The sequence below is a fragment of the Neovison vison genome, chromosome 1, assembly GCF_020171115.1.
Source record: "Neovison vison isolate M4711 chromosome 1, ASM_NN_V1, whole genome shotgun sequence".
Classification (NCBI taxonomy): domain Eukaryota; kingdom Metazoa; phylum Chordata; class Mammalia; order Carnivora; family Mustelidae; genus Neogale; species Neogale vison.
The window spans coordinates 112,388,329-112,410,031 of record NC_058091.1 but is presented as its reverse complement, the minus strand read 5'-3'; the positions used below and the strand labels follow the sequence as shown (position 1 = coordinate 112,410,031).

The 21,703-nt window shown below is 36.5% G+C and overlaps 1 protein-coding gene across 2 annotated transcripts in view; it reads right to left on the bottom strand.

Annotated features, from left to right (window-relative positions):
* The window catches only part of SMAP1 (small ArfGAP 1), a 164,974-nt gene that overhangs the window by 17,527 nt on the left and 125,744 nt on the right, over positions 1-21,703 (bottom strand). For both annotated transcript variants that reach the window (XM_044254012.1, XM_044254020.1), the window contains one exon: positions 6,775-6,865. In XM_044254012.1, the coding sequence (XP_044109947.1) occupies positions 6,775-6,865 (91 nt within the window). The remainder of the gene's footprint in view (positions 1-6,774; positions 6,866-21,703) is intronic.

Here is a 21,703-nt window from a genome sequence, read left to right as displayed (position 1 = left end):
TGTTTAAATAAATAAATATGTGTCTGTAGATTTCTGTACCATTTTAGAGCCTCAGAAGACAAGAAATACATACATATAAAACCAAATTGTATAAAACAAATTTCTTTCTAAATGTTTAAAAACATGGTGACAGACTCAATTTGAGGCCACCAGATTTCCTCAGTGCTTTTAAGGGACCTACAAACCCTCTATTACCCAAAGACCATGCTGTATGACAACAGTCTGGAGGTTATACAGCATAATTTGACTCCCTCTTCTCCACATCCCTTCAAAGGCCTGAGCTATCTCCTACTCCTCTCTTCTGACCCAATATTCAGGCTACAATCTCAGTAAAGGCTTGTGTGCAAGTTACTGTGCTGTATGCCTCACATTTATTTATTTATTTAATCATTTAGATTTGGCCATCAACCCTGGGTTTTTATTTCCATTCCCCAGATGAAATCACTAGAGCCCACATAAACTACAGGTTCCTGCCTCTAAATTCAGTGCTGTTTTCTTATGGCACAAGGTCACCCTTGTGCCTTGTGCCACTTCTCCTCAGCATGGAGTCAGGACCACTTGCAAGAATCTGCCTATTGCCAGTTCTCTAACAGCAATATATTCATCTACCTGCATTTTCTTTCCTCCACAGGTGTGCTTATACAGAAGTAAAACCAGTTCCTCCTTTTTGAAAGGGTAATATAAGAGTTTACAATAGTTCACTAACATACTCTTCTGACCAGACAGAATGTTCAATGTTAGGGCGGAGCTTAAAGCTACCAGGGAGGAGGCTCACAATGCTCTCAATGAGTTCCAATCTAATCTAAACTCTCTCAAAGCTAGGGTAACTGAGACAGAAGATAGAATTAGTGATCTGGAGGACAAACAGAGAGAGAGAGGATCAGGAGGAAGCCTGGAACAAACAGCTTAGAAACCACGAAAACAGAATCAGGGAAATAAATGATGCCATGAAGTGTTCCAATGTCAGAATTATTGGAATCCCTGAATGGGAGGAGAAAGAAAGAAGTCTAGAAGATATAGTGGAACAAGTCCTTCATGAAAATTTTCCCAATCTCGCGAATGGAACCAGTGTTCATGTACTAGAGGCTGAACGGTCTCCACCCAAGATTATACATTCCAAAAAAACATCAGGACACCTGATAGTCAAATTGAGGAATTATAATTGTAGGTATAATCTCTTGAAAGCCACCAGGGCAAAGAAGCAATGAATTCTTCACTAGGTTTAAAACTGTATCAGAAAAACAAAACAGACTACAAAATTATTTAGGGCACTTATGCTACAGTATTTCTTCTCTTTGCCCCTCTCCTTGGAAAAATGGGTGTCTATCTAACTACACAAACATCCTGCTGATCTGGGCAATGCAACAGGATGCCGGTGGTTTTTGAGGGCCACTGCTGCTATGTCTGGCATTTAGTCCACTCATTCGCAAACTTGTTTCCATCTACAGCTTATGAACTTTGAAAAACAGAAGTTTCCCTGTAGGAATTTTCTGCTTTAAAAGTAAAGTAAATGCTTTCTTTGGGGGTTTCATCCCTTAGTTTGTTTCTGTCCAAAAAATCTTTTAAAAACAAAAAAAACCTAAAGAAAAAAAGGGTAATGTATTCATTTCTCTCATCAGAGAAAACTGGAATGTATGTTACTAGAAAATTAAGTAGGTTATATACTGGTAACTACATTTAACTAGCATTGTCAGTGCATTTGAACTAGGTCCTGATGTTAAGTTAAAACTTTTTATTTCCTGAAACACAAACAATGAGAAAACTTGAAAACTTGCCTAAAGCTGTATGTTCCTTTGAGAAAAAACTGAAGGAACCTTTTTACCTACTTTCCTCTATAGAGTTCAGTATTTAAAATAATTTAAAATGAAACTTAGGAACTTAAGAAATGTTTAGGCAGAAATTTCCCTAGATTAAAGTGAGTAAGCATAAAAATGATTATTTAAGCACTTGAATATACCCTGAGCTAGATTTTCATTACCAAGATCATATCCATTCTTTGTATAATGCCTTTTAGGGCACTGAGGATATAATCCTCTCATACACTTTCTGCAGTCCACCCCAGCCACACACACCCCTCTGTGCCTGGCAGGACTGCCGGTCAAGCCTCCTGGCAAGAAGCTAGGTTACGCTGTGGTGTTCTTGCAGTGAATGGACAACCACAGACAGAAACCCTGCAGGAGGGCTTTCTACCTTTGGTGACATATTGAACTGAAACCTGTAAGGTCACGTTTAACATGAGCAATTTATGATTCTTCTCAAGCCTTATGCTTAAAGCATTTGCTCAGCCCTGAAGCAATTCTCAAATGGGGTTTTCTACTAAAAAACGTTAAAAAAAAAAAAAAGAAAAAGAAAGAAAGAGAAAAAGAAAAGAAAAGAAAAGAAAAAGCAAATAGCACTACTAGATGAAAGTATTAGTCTGGGAGGGTTATCCTAACCAACTGCTAAGCTGTCAGTTTTTATCATGTAAAAACTAAGCAACAATCAACAACAATAACAACAACAAAATGGAGACCAGTGTAACAGCATAATGCCCAGTGCCAGAATAACTACACAAGTAGGGACCATGAAGACCACCCCTTAACCATGCCCTAGAAACTGATTTTAATTCTCTTCTAACAGCAGGTATACAGTCAAGTCAAGATGTATCTGAGTCTGGAGTCTGACTCAGGGATTTTCAGTCTGGCCCTTAGTGAAGAGGAATGCCTAACACGTTGGGTTATTTCTAAGATTAAAGGACAGGTAATAACCAAGTATCTGCCCCCACTTCCGGCATTAGAGAGCAAAACACTGAATAAGTCACATATTTACAGGCTTCAGACTCTAATTAATACCTAAATATGAAGCAGTTCTTATAGGTAAATTGGGAATGTAAGGCAGATGTCAGCAAACTATAGTCCACTGCCTTTTTACAAATATTTTGCGAACACAGCCATGCTCAATTGCTTATGCATGTGCTTTTACAATGGGAGAGTTAAGTAGTTGCAGATACCATGTACCTTGCAAAGCCAAAGTATTTGGCCTTTTCCATAAAAATCTTGCGGACCCTTGCTAAAAAGCATACGGAGAGCATTTTATGTTTGACCTTGGGATGGGGAGTAGATCAGGAAAGGTGAGCTGAAGAAAATTGGTTAAGCCTGAGTCAGTAAGTTGAAAAAAAAAGACCATGGACTCACCAAAGTGCCATTTAAAGGGAAGATCAAATTACTAAAAATTATCTTAATGGTTACAGCATTATGAGATTAAAAGTGATCCTAGGGGAGCCTGGGTTGCTCAGTGGTTTAAAGCCTCTGCCTTCGGCTCGGGTCATGATCCCAGGGTCCTGGGATCAAGCCCCACATTGGGCTCTCTGCTTCACGGGGAGCCTGCTTCCTCCTCTCTCTCTACCTGCCTCTCTGCCTACTTGTAATCTGTCTGCCAAATAAATAAATAAAATCTTAAAAAAAAAAAGTGATCCCAAATACAAACAGTAAACTTTAGGATTCACAGACCCTCTGTGGTCATGTAACTAAACTATGGTGAGGGTTTTCTCTGTATTTTCTGCAAACACTTTATTTTAAGTTAACACCTGTTCCAGTCTTAGTCACATGGGGGTATACTGTCATCTTTGCATGACTATAAATCATACTTCAGGGCCCCCGCTCCCTACACTGTACCATGTTTCAATTTACAGGGGAAAACCAGAGCCCACTTAGGGGAGAGTGCTTACTTTGGGAAACAGAAAAACAAACAAACTGCTGCCCAAAGTAGATACCAATAATCAATTCTGATTTAGGATCACTGTTTGTTTTGAGCTGGAAGGGACCTCTGATTCTCTGTGGTCTCGTGGACTTTCAGAAACTCATTAAATGTCATGATTTGTAGAGCTTTAAAAAAAAGTCTGAAAAGATTTTTAAAAACAACTTAAGATGTTGATAAACCAGCAAGAGTGAAGAGTTGTACGTACTCTAGGTAAGATAACCCCCAACTCCTGCTGCTAAAACTTCATCAGCAAAATAACCCTCTTTCTGATATTAGTTCCTATCCCTGCCATTTTTGGAACTCTCCCAGTACATGATCTAAAACCGGTAGTCACCAGCAAAATCCCCTATATATCCTTATCTTCAAATATTCTTTTCACTTTCCTATCCTAAATGAACCTTGGTTCTCCCCTAAATACACTGTTCCCCGAAGCTCTCCCACTTTCAAAAAGAAAGCTGTGTCAGGAAAGCCAGAGACTATGAGTGAGAGAAAATGTTAACTGCTACGAGCCAAGGAGATTTTGGAGTTGTTTGCTCCAACGCTGTGTAACATGGGCAGCTATCACAGAAAGTGATACCAGAAGAGGGGTGCTGCCATCACCAAATCCTAAAATCTGTGGTACTGGCTTGGATGGTGGGTGGCGGAGGACAGGGAAACACTTACAGGATCTTGAAAAATGGAGACACTCTATGCGACAGTGCAACAGTTGGAAAGCAGCCCCCAGCAATCATTTGGAAAGTAGGAAACATATCAAAAGTTCTAGCAGAGATGCCCCAGCTGACCACAGAGGAGAGTAAGAACAAGAGATGTGTACTGTTGTGAGCTGCTGAGCTCTGGTGGTTATTACTACACAACATTGAGGCAGCAAGAGCGTAGTATTTAAGGCCAGCCACCCCATTGGTTTACTAGATCCCACTGGCTAGTTAAGACATTGTTAGAGTAATTTTCATGTCCTTAACCAGCAGATTTGCCTGTTCTACAGTCAAAGGTAAACATTCTATAATTTTAGTTGGTCAGCAAATCCTATTGGTTCCACCTTCAAAATATATCCAGAACCTGATGACTTCTGTTAACCTCCAATGACACCACGGACTTTAAGCCACTGTCATCTCTTACCTGTATTATTCTAACAGTTTCCTTCTGGGTCTCCCTGCATCCAGCCTTGCCCTGCTACAATTTATTCTTAACAGAGTAGCTACAATAATTCTTTAAAAATGAAAGTCAGTTCATGTACATTTTTGCTCAAATCTCTCCACTGTATTTCCAGGACACTCAGAGTAAAAGCCATAGTAAAAGCTATTCAATCTACCTGCCTCTCTCCTCACCTGGCACACTCCCCTCCTCTGTCACGACCCTTCCCAGAGATCATTCCACTCTGGCTACATAGTCATCCTTGCTGGTTCTTGCACACATCAAGTAAGCCGCTACTGCAGAGCCTTTGCACTTGCTATTCTCTCTGGTTCGAATGTTCTGCCCCACACATCCAGATAACCACAACTTCTTCAGGTCTTTGCTCCAGCAATACTCAGTGAGTACCTTCCATGCCCTGGCCACCCAACTTAAAATTACAACTACTTAACTTTACTTTACATACAGCACCTACTATGTATGACTCATAATATACCTGAAGTGTTATTTACTATTTCCCCAGATAGAATGAAAGCTCCAAAAGGTCAGGTACTTTGGTATCTGTTTCCTTTCACAGCTACTTCCCTACTGCCTACAATGGCACCTGGAAACATGGTAGACACTTAATCAGTATTTGTCAAATCAGTGAATGAATCTGTGGGATAAGAGGTCTTGTTTATATTATATACTTCTAAGTTATAAAGTAATAAACCAGACACTTAGACTGGAAAGGAAATGCTACAGTGAAGATAAACATTCATATAGTTTTAGTAAGATTTGGTATTAAGTCTTTTTTTCTTTTCTGTCATTTATAGAAAATAAAATAAAGAAATTATATGAACTAGAATTCAACATAATTATTTCAGAGCCCCTGGACTAAAGCCCTATTTTCAAAATTACAGTTATATATATTTATTTTAACTTATACAGTTACATATATTTATTTTCACCACCACAAAAAGTTTTTATCTACAGGGATATATTTCCATAATTTACCAGTTACCTAAGAAATGAATAAAAAGGTCAACTATAATTCTTAAAACAGAAAACAATATAATCAATAAGAATAAATATCAATTTTTAGAAAAGCAGTAAATGAAGTTCAACTTTAAGTATCTTTCATTTTTTCCCGTTAATCCTTCTCCAAACTAAAAACAAACAACCAACAAAAAAAACCCATTTATATTAATTACTAAAGGCTCAAATATTATCAAAAAAATAACCATTTATTTAAAGCTGTTTTTGTAGGAAGAGAAGAAAGATATAAAAAGAGCTGACAGTATTTGTAGATAAGCACATATAAATATTCCTTGAATGGAAGCTTGTTTATTTACCAAGCAGACAACATATATCTGTCAGCCATAAGAATAAATACATTAAATTAAAATGAGCACTTCCTATTGTCACCAAATAAATGAAATGAATTTAGCCACTAGACCTAAGTGTAACGCGCATTGCTTCAATTAACAAAAATTAAATTTTGTTTTAAATCAGCACAAATTTCAGTAAGTCTACCCCATAATTATTTTGCTAAGGGAATCCCCCCCAACAAAACTAAAGAAAGAGAAGTAGGGTAAGAGGGCGGGAGGGAGAGAAGAGAAAAAGAAATCTACTCTTAATTTTAAATGTTGAAATGTCAGTCTACTAGGTCTCTGAAGATTACTTTGATATCTCTTCTTTTCCCTAAGGAAGTCATTACTTATATTTCAGTGGAGACAGTGCTGGCAGACACCAGCTCCCTTATTAAAGACTTCCCTTTTTGTGGGAACTGAGCACACTAATCATACCATTTTCAAATTCAGTTAACAGGTATCTTTTGGCATACTGATGACAAAGACATAATCATTTCAAGTAAAGATTTTAATTATTTTATAACTCTTAAGGCGACTTGTATTTTTTGTTACTTACCTAGTCCTAAAAGATCAACAGTGGGTTCTGCAGCTTTTTTAGGGCTGGTACTTTTTTTGGGCTCCAACTGCTGATCTTCTTTCTTCTGCAGCTTTAAAGGAAAGAATCAGATTAATTAATTTTTCTTAAATAAATTGAACAAGCCTTTTAAGCCCCAATTAATTACACATATTTTGATGGAGTGTAATGAAGTGTATGAAGCATAGTGTAATGAAGCCCAAAGAATTTATTACTTTATAAAAAACAAGCATAATCACTGAACTTGAAATGATAACCCTTACATATCAGAATCCCAAAACAGTAAATATACACACTTAATGCAATTGTTTTTAATCATCTAAATCCTTCATATGAAATCACAATTTTTAAAAGAACTCCATTTCATATTATTTGCTAGCTACTGTTAACATGCTCTGTTAACTGGAGGCCAGAGAGGCCTTCGAACCTTTAGGAGCATGCCATTACTTCCCTCATCCACTGCTGACCTGGAAGCCACCTTTGCACCAAGAAGATGTTGATGAAATGTTACCTGACAGGTTTTCCTCCTAAGTCTACATGATCAGTTACATTTTTAAATATAATGTTCTTCTAGTTCTAAGAAACCCAAGTCACAGTTATACATTCTAAACTTTTTCTCACTTAAACAGAAATGTTCTGTAGGACAGGATGATCCACTGGATCATCAACTCAAAAGCCTACCTCTCTTTTCACTTTTTTATGTAGATATAATTGGCATATAACATTATATTAGCTTCACACGCAAGGCATAATAATTCTGTATTTGTATACATTGTAAAATCATCACCACACAGTAAATATAATTAACATCACCACACATAGTAATGGAATTTTTCTTCTAATGGTGAAAACTTTTAAGGCTTGTCTTAGCAAATTTTAAATATACAAGACAGTATTATTAACTATAGTTACTATGCTGTACATTACACTCCTAGGATTATTCATTTTATAACTGGAAGTTTGTATCTTTTAATCCCCCTTCACCCATTAGCCCACCTCCCACCCCCACCCCTGCCTCTGGCAACACCCATCTGCTCTCTGTAACCCTGAAGTTGTTTTTTTAAATTTGTTTTTGTTTGTTTGGAAGTTTTCTGTTTGTTTGTTTTACTCTATGTGTAAGTAAGATCATATGGCAGTTGCTTTTCTCTGACTTATCTGACTTATTACTCTTGCTTTTCTCTGTCTGACTTATCTGACTTATTACTCTTGGCATAATGCCCTCCAGGCGCATCCAAGTTATCACAAATGGTAGTATTTCATTCTATTTTACAGCTGAATAGTATTCCATTAAATATATAGCCTACTTCTCTTAGACCAAGAAAATAAAACATTCATTCACTCACATTCATTTCTCAAACTATTACCACAAGATCATTTCTTCTACAACTATCTAAAAAGTTCGTAACTTTGTTGTTATAGAAGGACATTTCTGTTAGCTATACAGACACATAATTTCTAAGAACATGTATTTACTCTTAACTTTTTACTATTTACTCTTAATTTTTTACTCACAACTATCTCCCTCAAAATTACTTATTATATTATTTATTTAATTAATCTACCATCACGGATATTAATTCTTTAATAACCTTCTCAAATACAGAATTATCAGCCTATAACAATACATAATTCTCAGAAGTTTAACATAATCTATTTCACATTTTATTTTATTTTTCACCCCCAAAAGAGGTAAGACTTACTTTGGTTATAGCAAAATAATTTCAAAGAAAGCACAATCTATAGTAACCATGGGGTCAATTCCAACTAAATACTTAAAACACTTAGAACTTCCCTCCTTCCTTTTTCCTGGACAGTCTGTATTGGTGCATAAGCACTCAACTCTCCAAGAGAATCTGAGAATTCAGTGGACACAAAGCACACAAACTTCAAATAACAACTGAGCAGGATTCTAGCAGCTTCCTCAAACAGGTCTTCATTGATCTTAACTCATACCCTTGTCTATAACATTCTAAATGTTAAGATGTAAGTGTCTTATGCCTAGTAGGCATTTAAAAATCGAATTCCAGATTTAACTTAAAATCAGAAAGCCTTAAAGTTGAAAATAAACTTATATAATCGGACCAAACTCATTCACTTTGCAAATTAACTCAGGCTCAGATATCATTGCTAAATAGGGAAGAGTAACTAAAGCTTATTTTCTGTCCCTCAATTTAAAACTCTTTCTTGATATATTTTACTGAAACGTTTTTCCTGCAAAAGAAGCATGGAATAAACTTGTAAGGAATTCCTTCCTATTTACTTTCTGCATTATAATAATCTGAAATCTCCTCAGGACAAAATGACTTCTTTGTAAAAATTCAAATTCTGGTTTATGAGTTATTTTCCCACTAAATTAGAACTACCTTTTAAAATATTTCTAAGTATAAGGGGCGCCTGGGTGGCTCAGTGGGTTAAAATATTTTAAGTATAAAATTACCCATTGTTTGCAAAGGGAAGAAAAAGCCAAATCAAACAAATAAAAGCTCCTCTGGTAATCCGGACTCCCATGCTCAGAACAACTGCAGTCCAGAAAATATCTTTCCTTCCAGATGCCACACATCTATATGGGTTCCGAGAGTTTCTCTTCTTCTTTAGATTGCAACTGCATCATAGTTTAAATAGGTGTTTATCAACCATCTCCACAGAAAACTATATAATATAGAACATGTGTACAGTGGTGCAAGGTAAAGAAAAACTTAAAGGTAAGAATAAGGGACATATCTTAAACATAGTTTATCAAACAGCAGACATGGCCTACTACTCAGTTTTGAAATCTGATTTTTGGGTAACACTTAGAATTTTTTTTTCCCTCATTAAAAAATGAAAAATTTTTTTCACATTAAAAAAATGAAATAGAATACAATGTACTGTACAAAGTAAAGGTAAGTATGCATGAATTGTTTTGCATATTTGTGCACACATGTGAGCATATGCGGGCTGGATCATAAAATAATCTGTATTTCTTACCATCATCACAGGTTGAGAAACACTGCTCTGAATATAGTCTGCTCCTTTGCTCCTTACAGTGGATTATCCCATATGAGTGAAGAACATCTATGGCATAAACCTTACAAACTACTCCAAAAACAAGTGGCTATTCGAGATGGATTTCAACAACTCAGACATGAATTACTCTTAGAGTTGGCATTTTATAGGTTGTCTCACTAATTAAGAAAGTAAGAGCTGATCACTTTAAAAGCTACCTTGTATCTCTTCATCCTCAAATCTTGCTGAGGTGAGGCAGTATCACAAACACACTGATGTGTGGGAGAGATAATTTTAGAGATCACTCTTTCATATATTCATAGTAATCCAAGTACTACCTTATATACATTAGTGAGAGCTACAAAGATTGAATTGAGATGATACTCTGTTCGTAAAAGAAAACTGAAGAAATTAACCTCAATAATTTTATTTTGAAATCCATTAAAGAGAAAATTCAAGGACAGATACACTAAAGCAACAAACTATATAAGTAGGAAATCTTGAAATTCTAGCCAGAATAATATTTAATCTTTCAGAACTTAAATATCCATAAAAGATATTAATTTTCTATTCAATTTCTGTGACCTTCTAATAACTAAAAATTAATTCATTTACACTTACAATTATTTTTACAGATCTTTGTGTAAAATGACAGAAATAAAGCATTTACTTTCCTAGTCTTTTTTTTTTTTAATTTATTTGACAGAGAGAAATCAGAAGCCGACCAAGAGGCAGGCAGAGAGAGAGAGAGGGAAGCAGGCTCCCTGCCAAGCAGAGAGCCTGATGCGGGACTCGATCCCAGGATCCCGAGATCATGACCTGAGCCGAAGGCAGCGGCTTAACCCACTGAGCCACCCAGGCGCCCTTACTTTCCTAGTCTTAGATGAATTATAATACCTAAGAAATAGAGCCTTGAGGCGTTAAAAAGAAAAAAAAACTTTCCTTATATAGTGCCATTATGAGGGTTTGGAAAAAAACTCTAAAAAACCATCTAAATTAATGCAGCCCTCTAAAATAAAGAAAGACTTGATATTTTTTTATTTTAAAGTTTTAAAAGATTTTATTCATTTACTTGAGAGAGAGCACAAGGAGGGGGAGCAGCAGAGGGAGGGGGAGAGGCAGCCCCCCTACCCCCAATGAACAAGGAGCCCAAAGGAGGACTCGATTCCAGGACTCCAGGATCATGACTAGAGCTGAAGGCAGACCCTCAACCGACGAAGCCACCCAGGTGCCCAAGACTCAATATTTAGAAAACAAACAAACAAACAAACAAAAACACCCCACAAACTAAAAATATCACGGTATTGCATTTATTCCATGATAATGCACATTTAAGCCCAATGCCATCACCAATAAATTGAGAGGCAAAGCCTATATTCTAAAAGCTGACAAGACTAAAGACAAAGATTACAGAAGGCCTTGGACACTGAACTAGAAAGATAGTGTCAAAATAATAAATCTTCTTTCTTTACCACCAAGCATAATCTAGCATTTCAAAAATGAAACATTTAAAATTATTAAAATCAACTCAAGAAATAAAACAGGAAGTTAGTAATAGTTTTTTCTTTTCCCATCATTATAATACCCCTGGCAACAGGGCAATGTGACCACTTCTAAATAGCTTGGATTTATCAAGAAGGAAGCAGAAGCACCCTGAGTTTATCCTGAAAACACCATTCATGGCCACTCTGAAGTCTACTTAGTTTCTATAGCAAAAACATATTTTTCACTATTTATATTAAAAAACTATACACACACACACACGTATATGTATGTACATGTATCTCACCAGATTAATGTTAGAGAAGAACTATATGTGGACTCCCAAAATATATTCCAGTTAAACATTTTGATTAACAAACATGTGTAATAGATTATGCCTTCCTGAAAATCTCTTCTAAAATAAAAAATCTTTAAGAACATATCTGATTTCTACCAGACTTAGATATAACACTAAGTACTATTTGTCAAATATTTTCAGGATATAAAGATAATGAATCTTAAATCAAAGTATTAAAACACAAACTATTATTTGTCCTTTTGTTCTACAGCATTATCAATCCTGTTGAGCTCTATAAAGAATAACAAGTTAAATTATTAGAGATCTGAAATGTAGTTCTCATATAAATTATATAATTTCTTGAAGCCAAATTTTAGAAGATTTTGGAATAAAAATGCTATCATCTTCTTGAATTTGGGGGAAAGGATATAATAAAGTGTGATAATAGTAAATCATGATTTTCCCAACCTCATGTAACTGTCACCACTCTGACACTACCCATTTAGCTTAGATATGCCAATGAGTATATACAGAATCATTCTACTTTAAAACATCATGCAATTTGTCTTTTAATAAGTGAGGAATGCAGTCAACTCTCATTGAATAAAATTAGGTAATTTTTAATTTATTAGACACAATTTTCTAACAAGCAAGAATACTACAGGTCTACTTAGATTAAGGAAATTTATAAGTTCCTTAGACATGTACTGAGCAGATGTCTCATTCAAATTATTATCCACAGATTATAAATGAATAAAAACCCTACTTCATTTCCAGCTCCTACATTTACCAACCTTTTAAATAATAGAAATAACAGCTAAGTCCCTAAAATGTTATTCACTATGCTTAAGCTGACCAATTAATGTAGATAATAGCATTAATACATATTATAAGAATAGGGAAGCTATACAATTTTCTAAGTGCTAGAAGTAATTAAAAACTTTTTTTTAAAGCTGACTACATCTCAGGGAACCTGGGTGGTTCAGTTGGTTAAGCATCTGACTCTTGATTTCAGTTCAGGTCATGATCTCAGGGTTGTGAGATCAAGCCCCTTATGGGGCTCCCAGCTCAGCAGGGAGTCTGCTTGGGATTCTCACTTTCCTTTCTTCCTGCCCCTCCCTGCTACTCACACACTTGCTCTCTCTCAAATAAAATCTTAAAACAAAACAAAACAAAAACCCAAACCTGACTACATCTCAAATATGCTTTAACTAGTTTATGTATATTCAGTTTCCTTTAACATTTATAGAATCATACAACCAGAAGGAATATAAAATATAGTATATGTTTAACTCTCTCATTTTAAAATTAAGGATCTTAAAGATATATGATTTGTCCAAAGACTCCATAAGTGGCTGAAGTAGCTGTTCTCCTGATAGGGCTCCTTTCCCAGTACTATTATGCCTTTTCCTTAATAATTTCTATTTATTACAAATTAGATTCAAAATTAGCCAATGCTTACATGGATACTATTGTTCCAATGACACAAAGAGAAGCTGCAAAAAAGGAACCAAGGTCTGACAGATAAAACAAGGCAAGTACACAAATAATTCCATACAAGGTAGAGTATAAAGACCATATGAAACGTGTAAAATGCAACTTATACCCATGATGGTGGTCACTGGATGATTAGGACTTTAAAAAGGCAGTAATATTTACTTTGAAGTCTGTAGGAGAGATAGGAAAGAGTCCAACAGGCAGAATTTGGTTTGAAAAGTACCAAGTAAGAAAACAAAATATGGGAAAGCAAGAAAGACAATGGATATGTAACACTAACCTATGGATCTAAGTGTATAGAAACAATAACAGATAAATTTTAAAAAATAAGCTAGGGCCACACTGTAGAAGGATCTGAACAATCAACTTGAGCTAATGGTTAGATAGGGCACCAATTTTCAAAGACAGTAGCCAAAACAAAGACACTACTCCTAAGGGAAGTGTGTTATGCATGCATATGAACCGTACAGAGAAAGAAAATGATCACTACCACTGTAAGCACAGAGGTGTGTTGTCTTGTGACATGATCAGAGCAATGGAGTGTGAAGTAGAAACCAGATGATAAGCAGTGGAAGGAACACTCTAAGAAACATCTTTACAATTAAGAAAACCAGGTCATGTTCCCCTCACAACAGGATTTTAACAGCCTAGAGGAACTGTCCCTAAAAAGGTGCATGCATAGTGCAAGGAAAAGGTGTCTCCAGCTTGACCTTTAACTATACAGCCATTTACATACATTTGTTTTGCAGTCAAAAGCCCCCTTATGGGCTTTTCAGATACATTATGGGAATGGGCATGCATAGTAGGAAAATGGTTACATAATCTTAGCTGTCAGTCAAGGGCCTCAGGACCACCTGCAAGTCACAGGTCTTCCCAGCCCAGAAAAACCCAATACATATCCAACCCCCAAACCACCTAAGGGCCAGCTGCACCTTGCAGAACCTGACCACCCTCCCCTAGAGAGTGTACTGTTGCTTTAATAAAACTATTCTCTGCTTTCTTTTGGGGCACCAATCTCTAATCCTTTATTGCTTCAGGCCAAGAGTGGACACACAACACTTTGCCGGACAGAAGGATTAACATTAATTTACTCCTTCATTACAACTTGAAATCTGAAATGTAATTTCTAACAAGGCACTCAATAACATACAATTACCAGAACACTATTCTCATCTGAATACATGTTGAAATCTTTATAGCAGGAGTTCACCTTTATAGAATTTTTTAGTAAAAATTTATGAATGACGAGTTACTCAAAGGCTATTGGGCTGTACTTCACTATATATTCTACCATAAAGTAGAGAAATTGCAAAGACTAAATCATCTTTATTGTTTACCCAGCAGTCTCAATTGTCTAAAACCAATCCATTAACAGAATTCACTGTCTTGATTCTGAGGATATACTGATTGTTATAATTACTATATATGTGTTTGTATGTGTATGCTGTCACAACCAAATTATATACAATCTTGTTTAAAACTACTTTATGTAAGAAATAATCCTGCACATAACTTATTTCCAACATCTTATTTTGTTTTACTTACTCTGAATCTTGTTAAAGTTTCCTTTTTCCTTCTTTGCCATTCTTTATAATGTACTTATAAGTCCTTTTCACATTCAACTTATCAATACATAGTGTACTATTTTTGAATTTAATATTCTTTAATAAGTTATATTTTTAGGCTTCAATTTAGAAGAAATGTAATCTACATTTTACAATTTAGAACTGTAATCTACATTTTATTTCCCCACCCATACAGACATCTTTCAGTAAATGGCTCTTCATATGGCCTAGGGACATTGTAATTCCAAACAACATTTTACTGGGTGGGAGAAATATGAGACATATAAATTTCAGAACAGGAAGGAGCCTCAGAAGACATTTACTTAAGTTATTATGTGATGCATAAAACACCACTGTAACATCTCTTACATGGCCAGTGTCTCTGTGAGAAAATTTTCCAGTATTATGGCATCACTGGATATGGTGATACAGCTTATTCCATATTTGGACAGTGGTAAATATTATAAAGTTTCCTCTTCAGGAAAGCTTGTAACATCTACTCACTTATCCCTATACTCCATGACAGAGCCATGCAGAAAACAAGTGAGAAATTATTAAGCGGAGCCCTGACCCTCTCAGCAGCCATAGCAGACCACTAATTCACATCAAGCCCTCAGTCATCTAAAATTCCCTGACATTTTCCCTTGTGATTCTATATTTAGGGCAGTTGAGGTTTGGATACACTTATTTTGGAATTTACTTTTGTTCAGTTTGTTGGAATCCTTGTGTTTAAGATTTTTTGAGAAATTATTCTGTCATGCAATGTCTTAAATAATCTTTGTTGGTTATTTGAAAATTCGAACAATATGACATTGATATGCTCCCAAAATAAAAATGCTTCAAAGAACAATGTCCAGGATTGAGCCCTGAAGAATGCAGCAAACTCGCTTGGTACTAATATCAGTTCTATTAACTGGATTTCTCTGGTATAGCTGTGCATCCAGTTCACAATCTATCTACAATCTGCACATAAGGCTTACCTGTCTATATCTTGACCAGAAAGTATCAAAGAATCTCAAAAAATAAGCCTAGTCTGAACCTAGTGACTGCTGTTAATATTTTGAGAAAAGTAAGCCATTAAAAAAAAAGTCACATTTGAATTTTGCATGGAATTAATGTCAAGCTCAATGATACAAGCATTTGTAATTCATGTAAATTTTCCTTCTAAGAATCTGGACATTTGCCTATCTCTAATCTAGTTCCTGTCTCAGTTTGTACAGTTTCTCAAAGAATGACCTATATAGTGCTTTATACATGAGGTCTGCAAGGTTTCCAATTACGTAACACAAACATCAAATGCCTACATTGGTAGACATATATTGCAAGATTTTTGTGAGGATTAAGTAAAATAATATATAGAGTCGCTTTCATAGTGGGAGGACACATAACAGGTACTTCATAAATGGCAGTCAGTGGTGATTGTGGTGGCAGCCTTTACAGTTATGTGCTGGGTCTATAAAGCACTAGGAATACAAAGAAGAAGAAGACTTGGTTCCTAAACTCCAGAAGCTTATATTCTAGTCAAGCAAGCAGACATAATCATGTTGTGGTTCTGATTGGATTAGTGCAATGATGGTGTTAAAAAAAAATAAACAAAAAAAAAACCAAAACAAAGGAAGTTTTCTGGAAGCTCACAGGAATGTCATGCTTAGGCTTAGCATAAGGCAAACAAAAAGGAACAGTTTGAAAAGACCGAGACCAAGCATCAGAATGAGACTCAGATATAGCAGAGATGTTGGAATTATCAGACTGAATTTAAAACAACTATGACTAATATGCTATGGGCTTTAAAAGAAAAGGTAGACAACATGCAAGAACAGATGGATAATGTAAGCAGAGAAGTGGAAATTCCAAGAATCAATGCTATAGATCAAAAACACTATAACATAAATGAATAATGCTTCTGATGAACTAATTAGTAGACTAGAAATGGCTGAAGAAAGACTCTCTGAGCTTAAGGATGTGTCAGTAGAAATTTCCAAATGGAAAAACAAAGAAAAATAGACTGAAAAAGAAAAAAGAAACAATACCCAAATGGGATAAATATAAAAGATATAATATACATGTTTTGGGGGTACGAGAAGGGGAAGAAAGAAAAAGAAACCGAAGAAATATTTGAAGCCATAATAACTGAGAATCTACCCAAATTAATATTGAATACCAAACCACAAATCCAGAAAGGTCAGAGAACATGAAGCAGGATAAAAAACACCCTGCTAAAAAAAACAAAACAAAACAAAAACCTCCACCTACCACACAATTTCCAAACTACAGAAAATAAAAAAATAAAGAAAAAATTCTGAGGGGAGAAGTAAGAAGGCAGAGGAGTAGGATGATCCCAAGTTTGCCTCCTCTCTCAAACAGATCTAGATAAATATCAAATCATTCTGAACACCAAGAAATTGATCTGAAGTCTTAGAGAACAAAGCTGCATGTCTACAAACTGGAAAATTGACTCATGGAAGGTAGGAACTGTAGAGGGTTGATTTGTGAGAGAAAAGAGCTATTGGTGCTCCCCAGAGGAAGGAGCCCTGGTCCAGAGGGAGCAGAGAGAGAGAGAGAAAGCAAGGGCGTGGGGGGTAGAGAAAGAGATAAAAATAGGCACAAGGACTACAAAAGAAAACTAGTCCTGAAAACCACTTACAGAGAAAACAGAGAGTGCTACAATACTGCCAGTTTTCTATAAACAGGAGAGCACAGAGTCTGAAGTTTCAGTGGTCTGTGACATTGTCAGGTTCACGCCAGGGGATCTGAGTGGTGTTCCAGTGGGAGGGTACGGTGGGACCCCAGCAGCAGGTAGCCTGAGGATTCCCAGGATCACACAGGGAGAAGTGGTTCCCCTACTTGGGAGTTCCTTTGACAGAGGCAATCCGGCCTCTGCAGGGGCAAAGGACCCTCCAAGTATCATCACCTATCCCGCTCACGAGTATAGGAACAAAGACACCTGCAGAGGGCAGCAAACCCTGCCACCAGCTGTATGTTGTGATTTACCACAAACTTTGAACCAAGAAGCAGTTGCATGACTGTCTTCTGGGATACACCGGCACCCAATAGGGTGCAGGGAGATCCTATCCTAAAGGATAAATGAAGGTCCCCTTAGTCGGGGATCTTTGAAGTATGGGGTTTTGAAATTCAACTGCACCTGACATAAAACAAGAGTCCTATGCCAGTGGACAGGCAGAAAGCTCAGACACAGACTGGATAAAGGCAGGGATCTGACAAAAACCAGGGACATAGGAAGGGTTATTGTTTGCCCATCTGTGACTGTACTGAAAAGGGGTGGCATACATTTCCTGCTCTGGAGACAACCCAGGGAAGGCATTTTCTCCCAAAGCCTACCACACTGATTCACTTCACCGAGCTTAACAAGGCCACTACACCAAGCCCAGCCCCACTGTGCTCTGCAGGCACATCCCCACGAAGGCAATTTCATCCAAGAACTGGAGCAGCACGACCCTCCCCTAGAAGAGCAGCACGGACCCCTCACCTACACCCTTGGTGTGGACCAAGTCTACTGATCATCCAGTGCTACAAAGCTTCAGCTCTAGGGGAAACAGGATCTAGTATCCTTTGGGGTTTTTTTGTTTGTTTTGTTTGTTGTGAATACAGAAAAGGGAATTTTAAAAATATTTTTATATTTTTAAATTTTATATATTTTTTAATTTCAAATGTTTTTCCTTTACATTCTACCTTTTCTCTATCAAGCTTCTCATAAAAGGCAGACAAAAACACACCTAGAATCTAGCTTCCTTTATGTATTTTATTTAAAAGTTATTTTTAATTTTTACATTTTTATTTTGCATTTTTCCCCCTCCAAAATGATAAGATGGAATTCAACCCAAAAGAAGTAAGAGGAAGAAATCACAGTCAGAGACTCAATCACTACAGATAAAAGACGTTTGAACTAGAATTCAAAACAACAGTCAACAGCTGGACTTGAAAAAAAATCACAGAAGACACTAGAGAATCCCTTACCGCAGAACTAAAATCTAGTCAGGGCGAAATTAAAAATGCTATAATGGAGATGCAAACCTGAATACATGCCATAAAAATGAGGATGGACAAAGCAGAGGAACAAATCAGTGATACAGAAGATAAAAATATGGGAGTGTCTAGGTGGCTAGCTGGTTAAGTGTCAGACTTGATTTTGGAGAAGGTCACTGATCTCAGGGTTGTGAGATCAAACCCCATATTGGAGCCCAATGTGGAGCCTGTTTAAGCTTCTTTCACTCTCCCTTTTGTCCTTCCCCCCTCACTCCCAACCCAAGCTCTCTGTCTTAAAAAAAAATTAAAAAGATAAAATTATGGAAAATAACAAAGCTAAAAAAAAAAAAAAAAAGAGGAAAACAAAGGTAATGGATCAGGAAGACAGAATCAGGGAACTCAGTGACTTATTAAAATGGACTAACATTCATATCATAAGAGTCCCAGAAGATGAAGAGAGAGAAAAGGGGGAAGAAAGTTAATTTGAGTAAATTATAGCTGAAAACTTCCCTAATCTGAGGAGGGACACAGACAACAAATCCAAAAAACACAGAAAACTCCTATTAAGTTCAACAAAAGCTGACCATCGCCATGGCATATCATAGTCAAATTCACAAAACACACAGACAAGGAAAGACTCCTGAAAGCAGAAAGGGGAAAAAAGTCCTTAACCTACAGGGAAGACGGATCAGGTTGCAGCAGATCTGTCCACAGAAACTTGGCAGGCCAGAAGAAAGTGGCAGGAAATATTCAACATGCAGAATGGCAAAAATATGCAGCAAGGCCAATACTCAGAATAGATGTGAGAAAGAGTTTCCCGAATAAACACTAAAGTTCAAGAGCACTAAACCAGGCCTACAAGAAATTTTCAGGGGGACCCTTTGAATGGAGAATAAAAGACCAAAAGCAACAAAGAGTAGAAAGGACTAGAGAACATCACCAGAAAAACCAACATATATAGGCAACACTATGACACTAAATTCGTATCTTTCAGTAATCATTCTGAATGTAAAATGCTCCAATCAAAAGACACAGGGTGTCTGAACTGATACAAAAAATAAGATCCATCTATATGATCTCTATGCTGCCTACAAGAGGCTCATTTCAGACCTAAACACATCTGCAGACTCAAAGTGTGGTGAGAGAGAACATCTATCATGCTAATGGAGATCAAAAGAAATCCAGAGGAGTCATACTTATATCAGACAAACTTAATTTTACCTTTTTTAAAGACGTTATTTATTACCTGACAGAGAGAGACACAGTGAGAGAGGGAACACAAGCAGGGGCAGGTGGGAGAGAGAGAAGCAGGCTTCCTGCTGAGCAGGGAGCCCAATGCAGGGCTTGATCCCAGGACCCTGGGATCATGAACTGAGCCGAAGGCAGACGCTTAACAACTGAGCCACCAAAGAAATTCAATCAGCAATCAAAAATTTCCCAATAAACAAAAGGTTTGGGCCAGATGACTTTCCAGGGGAATTCCACCAGATATTTAAAGAGATATACCTAGTCTTCCCAAATTGTTCCAAAAAATAGAAACGAAAAATAGAAACACCCAAACATATTCCACAAGTCCAGTATTACCTTGATTCTAAAATGAGACAAAGACCCCACTAAAAAGGAGAATTACAGGCCAACATCCCTAATGAACATGGATACAAAAATTCTCAAAAGACAATAACAAATCAAATCCAACAGTGCATTATAAGAATTACTCACCATGATCAAGTGGGGTTTACTCCTGGGCTGCTTTGCATATTCAATATGTGCAAATCAATCAATGTGATATACCACATTAATAAAACAAAGAGATAAGAACCATATGCTCCTCTCAATAGATGCAGAAAAATTATATGACAAAGTACAGCATCCATTCTTGATAAAAACCCTCAACAAAGGAGGGATAGAGGGACCATACCTCAACAACCTCAACAACCTCAACATCATAAAGACCATATATGAAAGACCCACAGCGAATATCCTCAATGGGGAAAAAGGTGAGAGCCTTTCTCCTATGGTCAGGAACAAGACAAGGATATCCATTCACACCCTTACTATTTAACATAGTACTGGAAGTCCTAGCCTCAGCAGTCAGACAACAAAAAGAAATAAAAGGCACACAAATCAGCAAGGAAGAAGTCAAATTGTAACTGTTTGCAGATGACAATATCCTCTATGTAGAAAACCCAAAAGACTCCACCAAAAAATTGCTAGAACTAATACATGAATTCAGCAAAGTTGCAGGCTATAAAATCAATGTGCAGAAATCTGCAGGCTCCCCACTGAGCAAAGAGCCCAATGCACGGCTCAATTCCAGGACCCTGGGATCATGACCTGAGCCAAAGGCAGAGGCTTTAACCCACTGAGCCACCCAAGAGCCCCTGCATTTCTATACAGCAATAACAAATCAGTATAAAATGATACAAGTAATCTAGCCTATTTGCAACTACACCAAAAACAATAACCTAGGAATAGGAATTACCTAGGAATAAACCTAACTAAAGAAGGACGTACAGCACCAGGGTAGCACAGCTGATTAAGCGTCTGACCCTTAATTTTGGCTCACGTCATGAGATCAAGTCTTTCACTGAGCTCTGCACTCAGCAGGGAGTCTGCCTGACAGTCTCTCTCCCTCTGCCCTTACACTCCATGCTGCTCTCTCTCTCTAATAAATAAATCTTTTTAAAAAAAGAGGGAAAAGATCTGTACTTTGAAAGCTATAGAACACTTATTAAAGAAATAGAGGAGGACACAAATGGAAAGGCATTCTATGCTCACAGACTAGAAGAACAAATATTGTTAAAATGTCTATACTAAGACATCTAATATAAGATTTTTATAATATATGTACATTATATATTATAGTTATATTATTATAATTATATTATATATAACAATATATAACTACTATAATATATAATTAATAATAATATAGTTATAAGATATTTAATATAAGACATTATATACAAAATAGTCTGTACATTTAATGCAATCCCTATCAAAATACCACCAGCATTCATAGAGCTAGAACAATCAATCTTAAAATTTGTATGGAACCACAAAAGATACCTACTAGTCAGAAGAATATTAAAAAGAACTG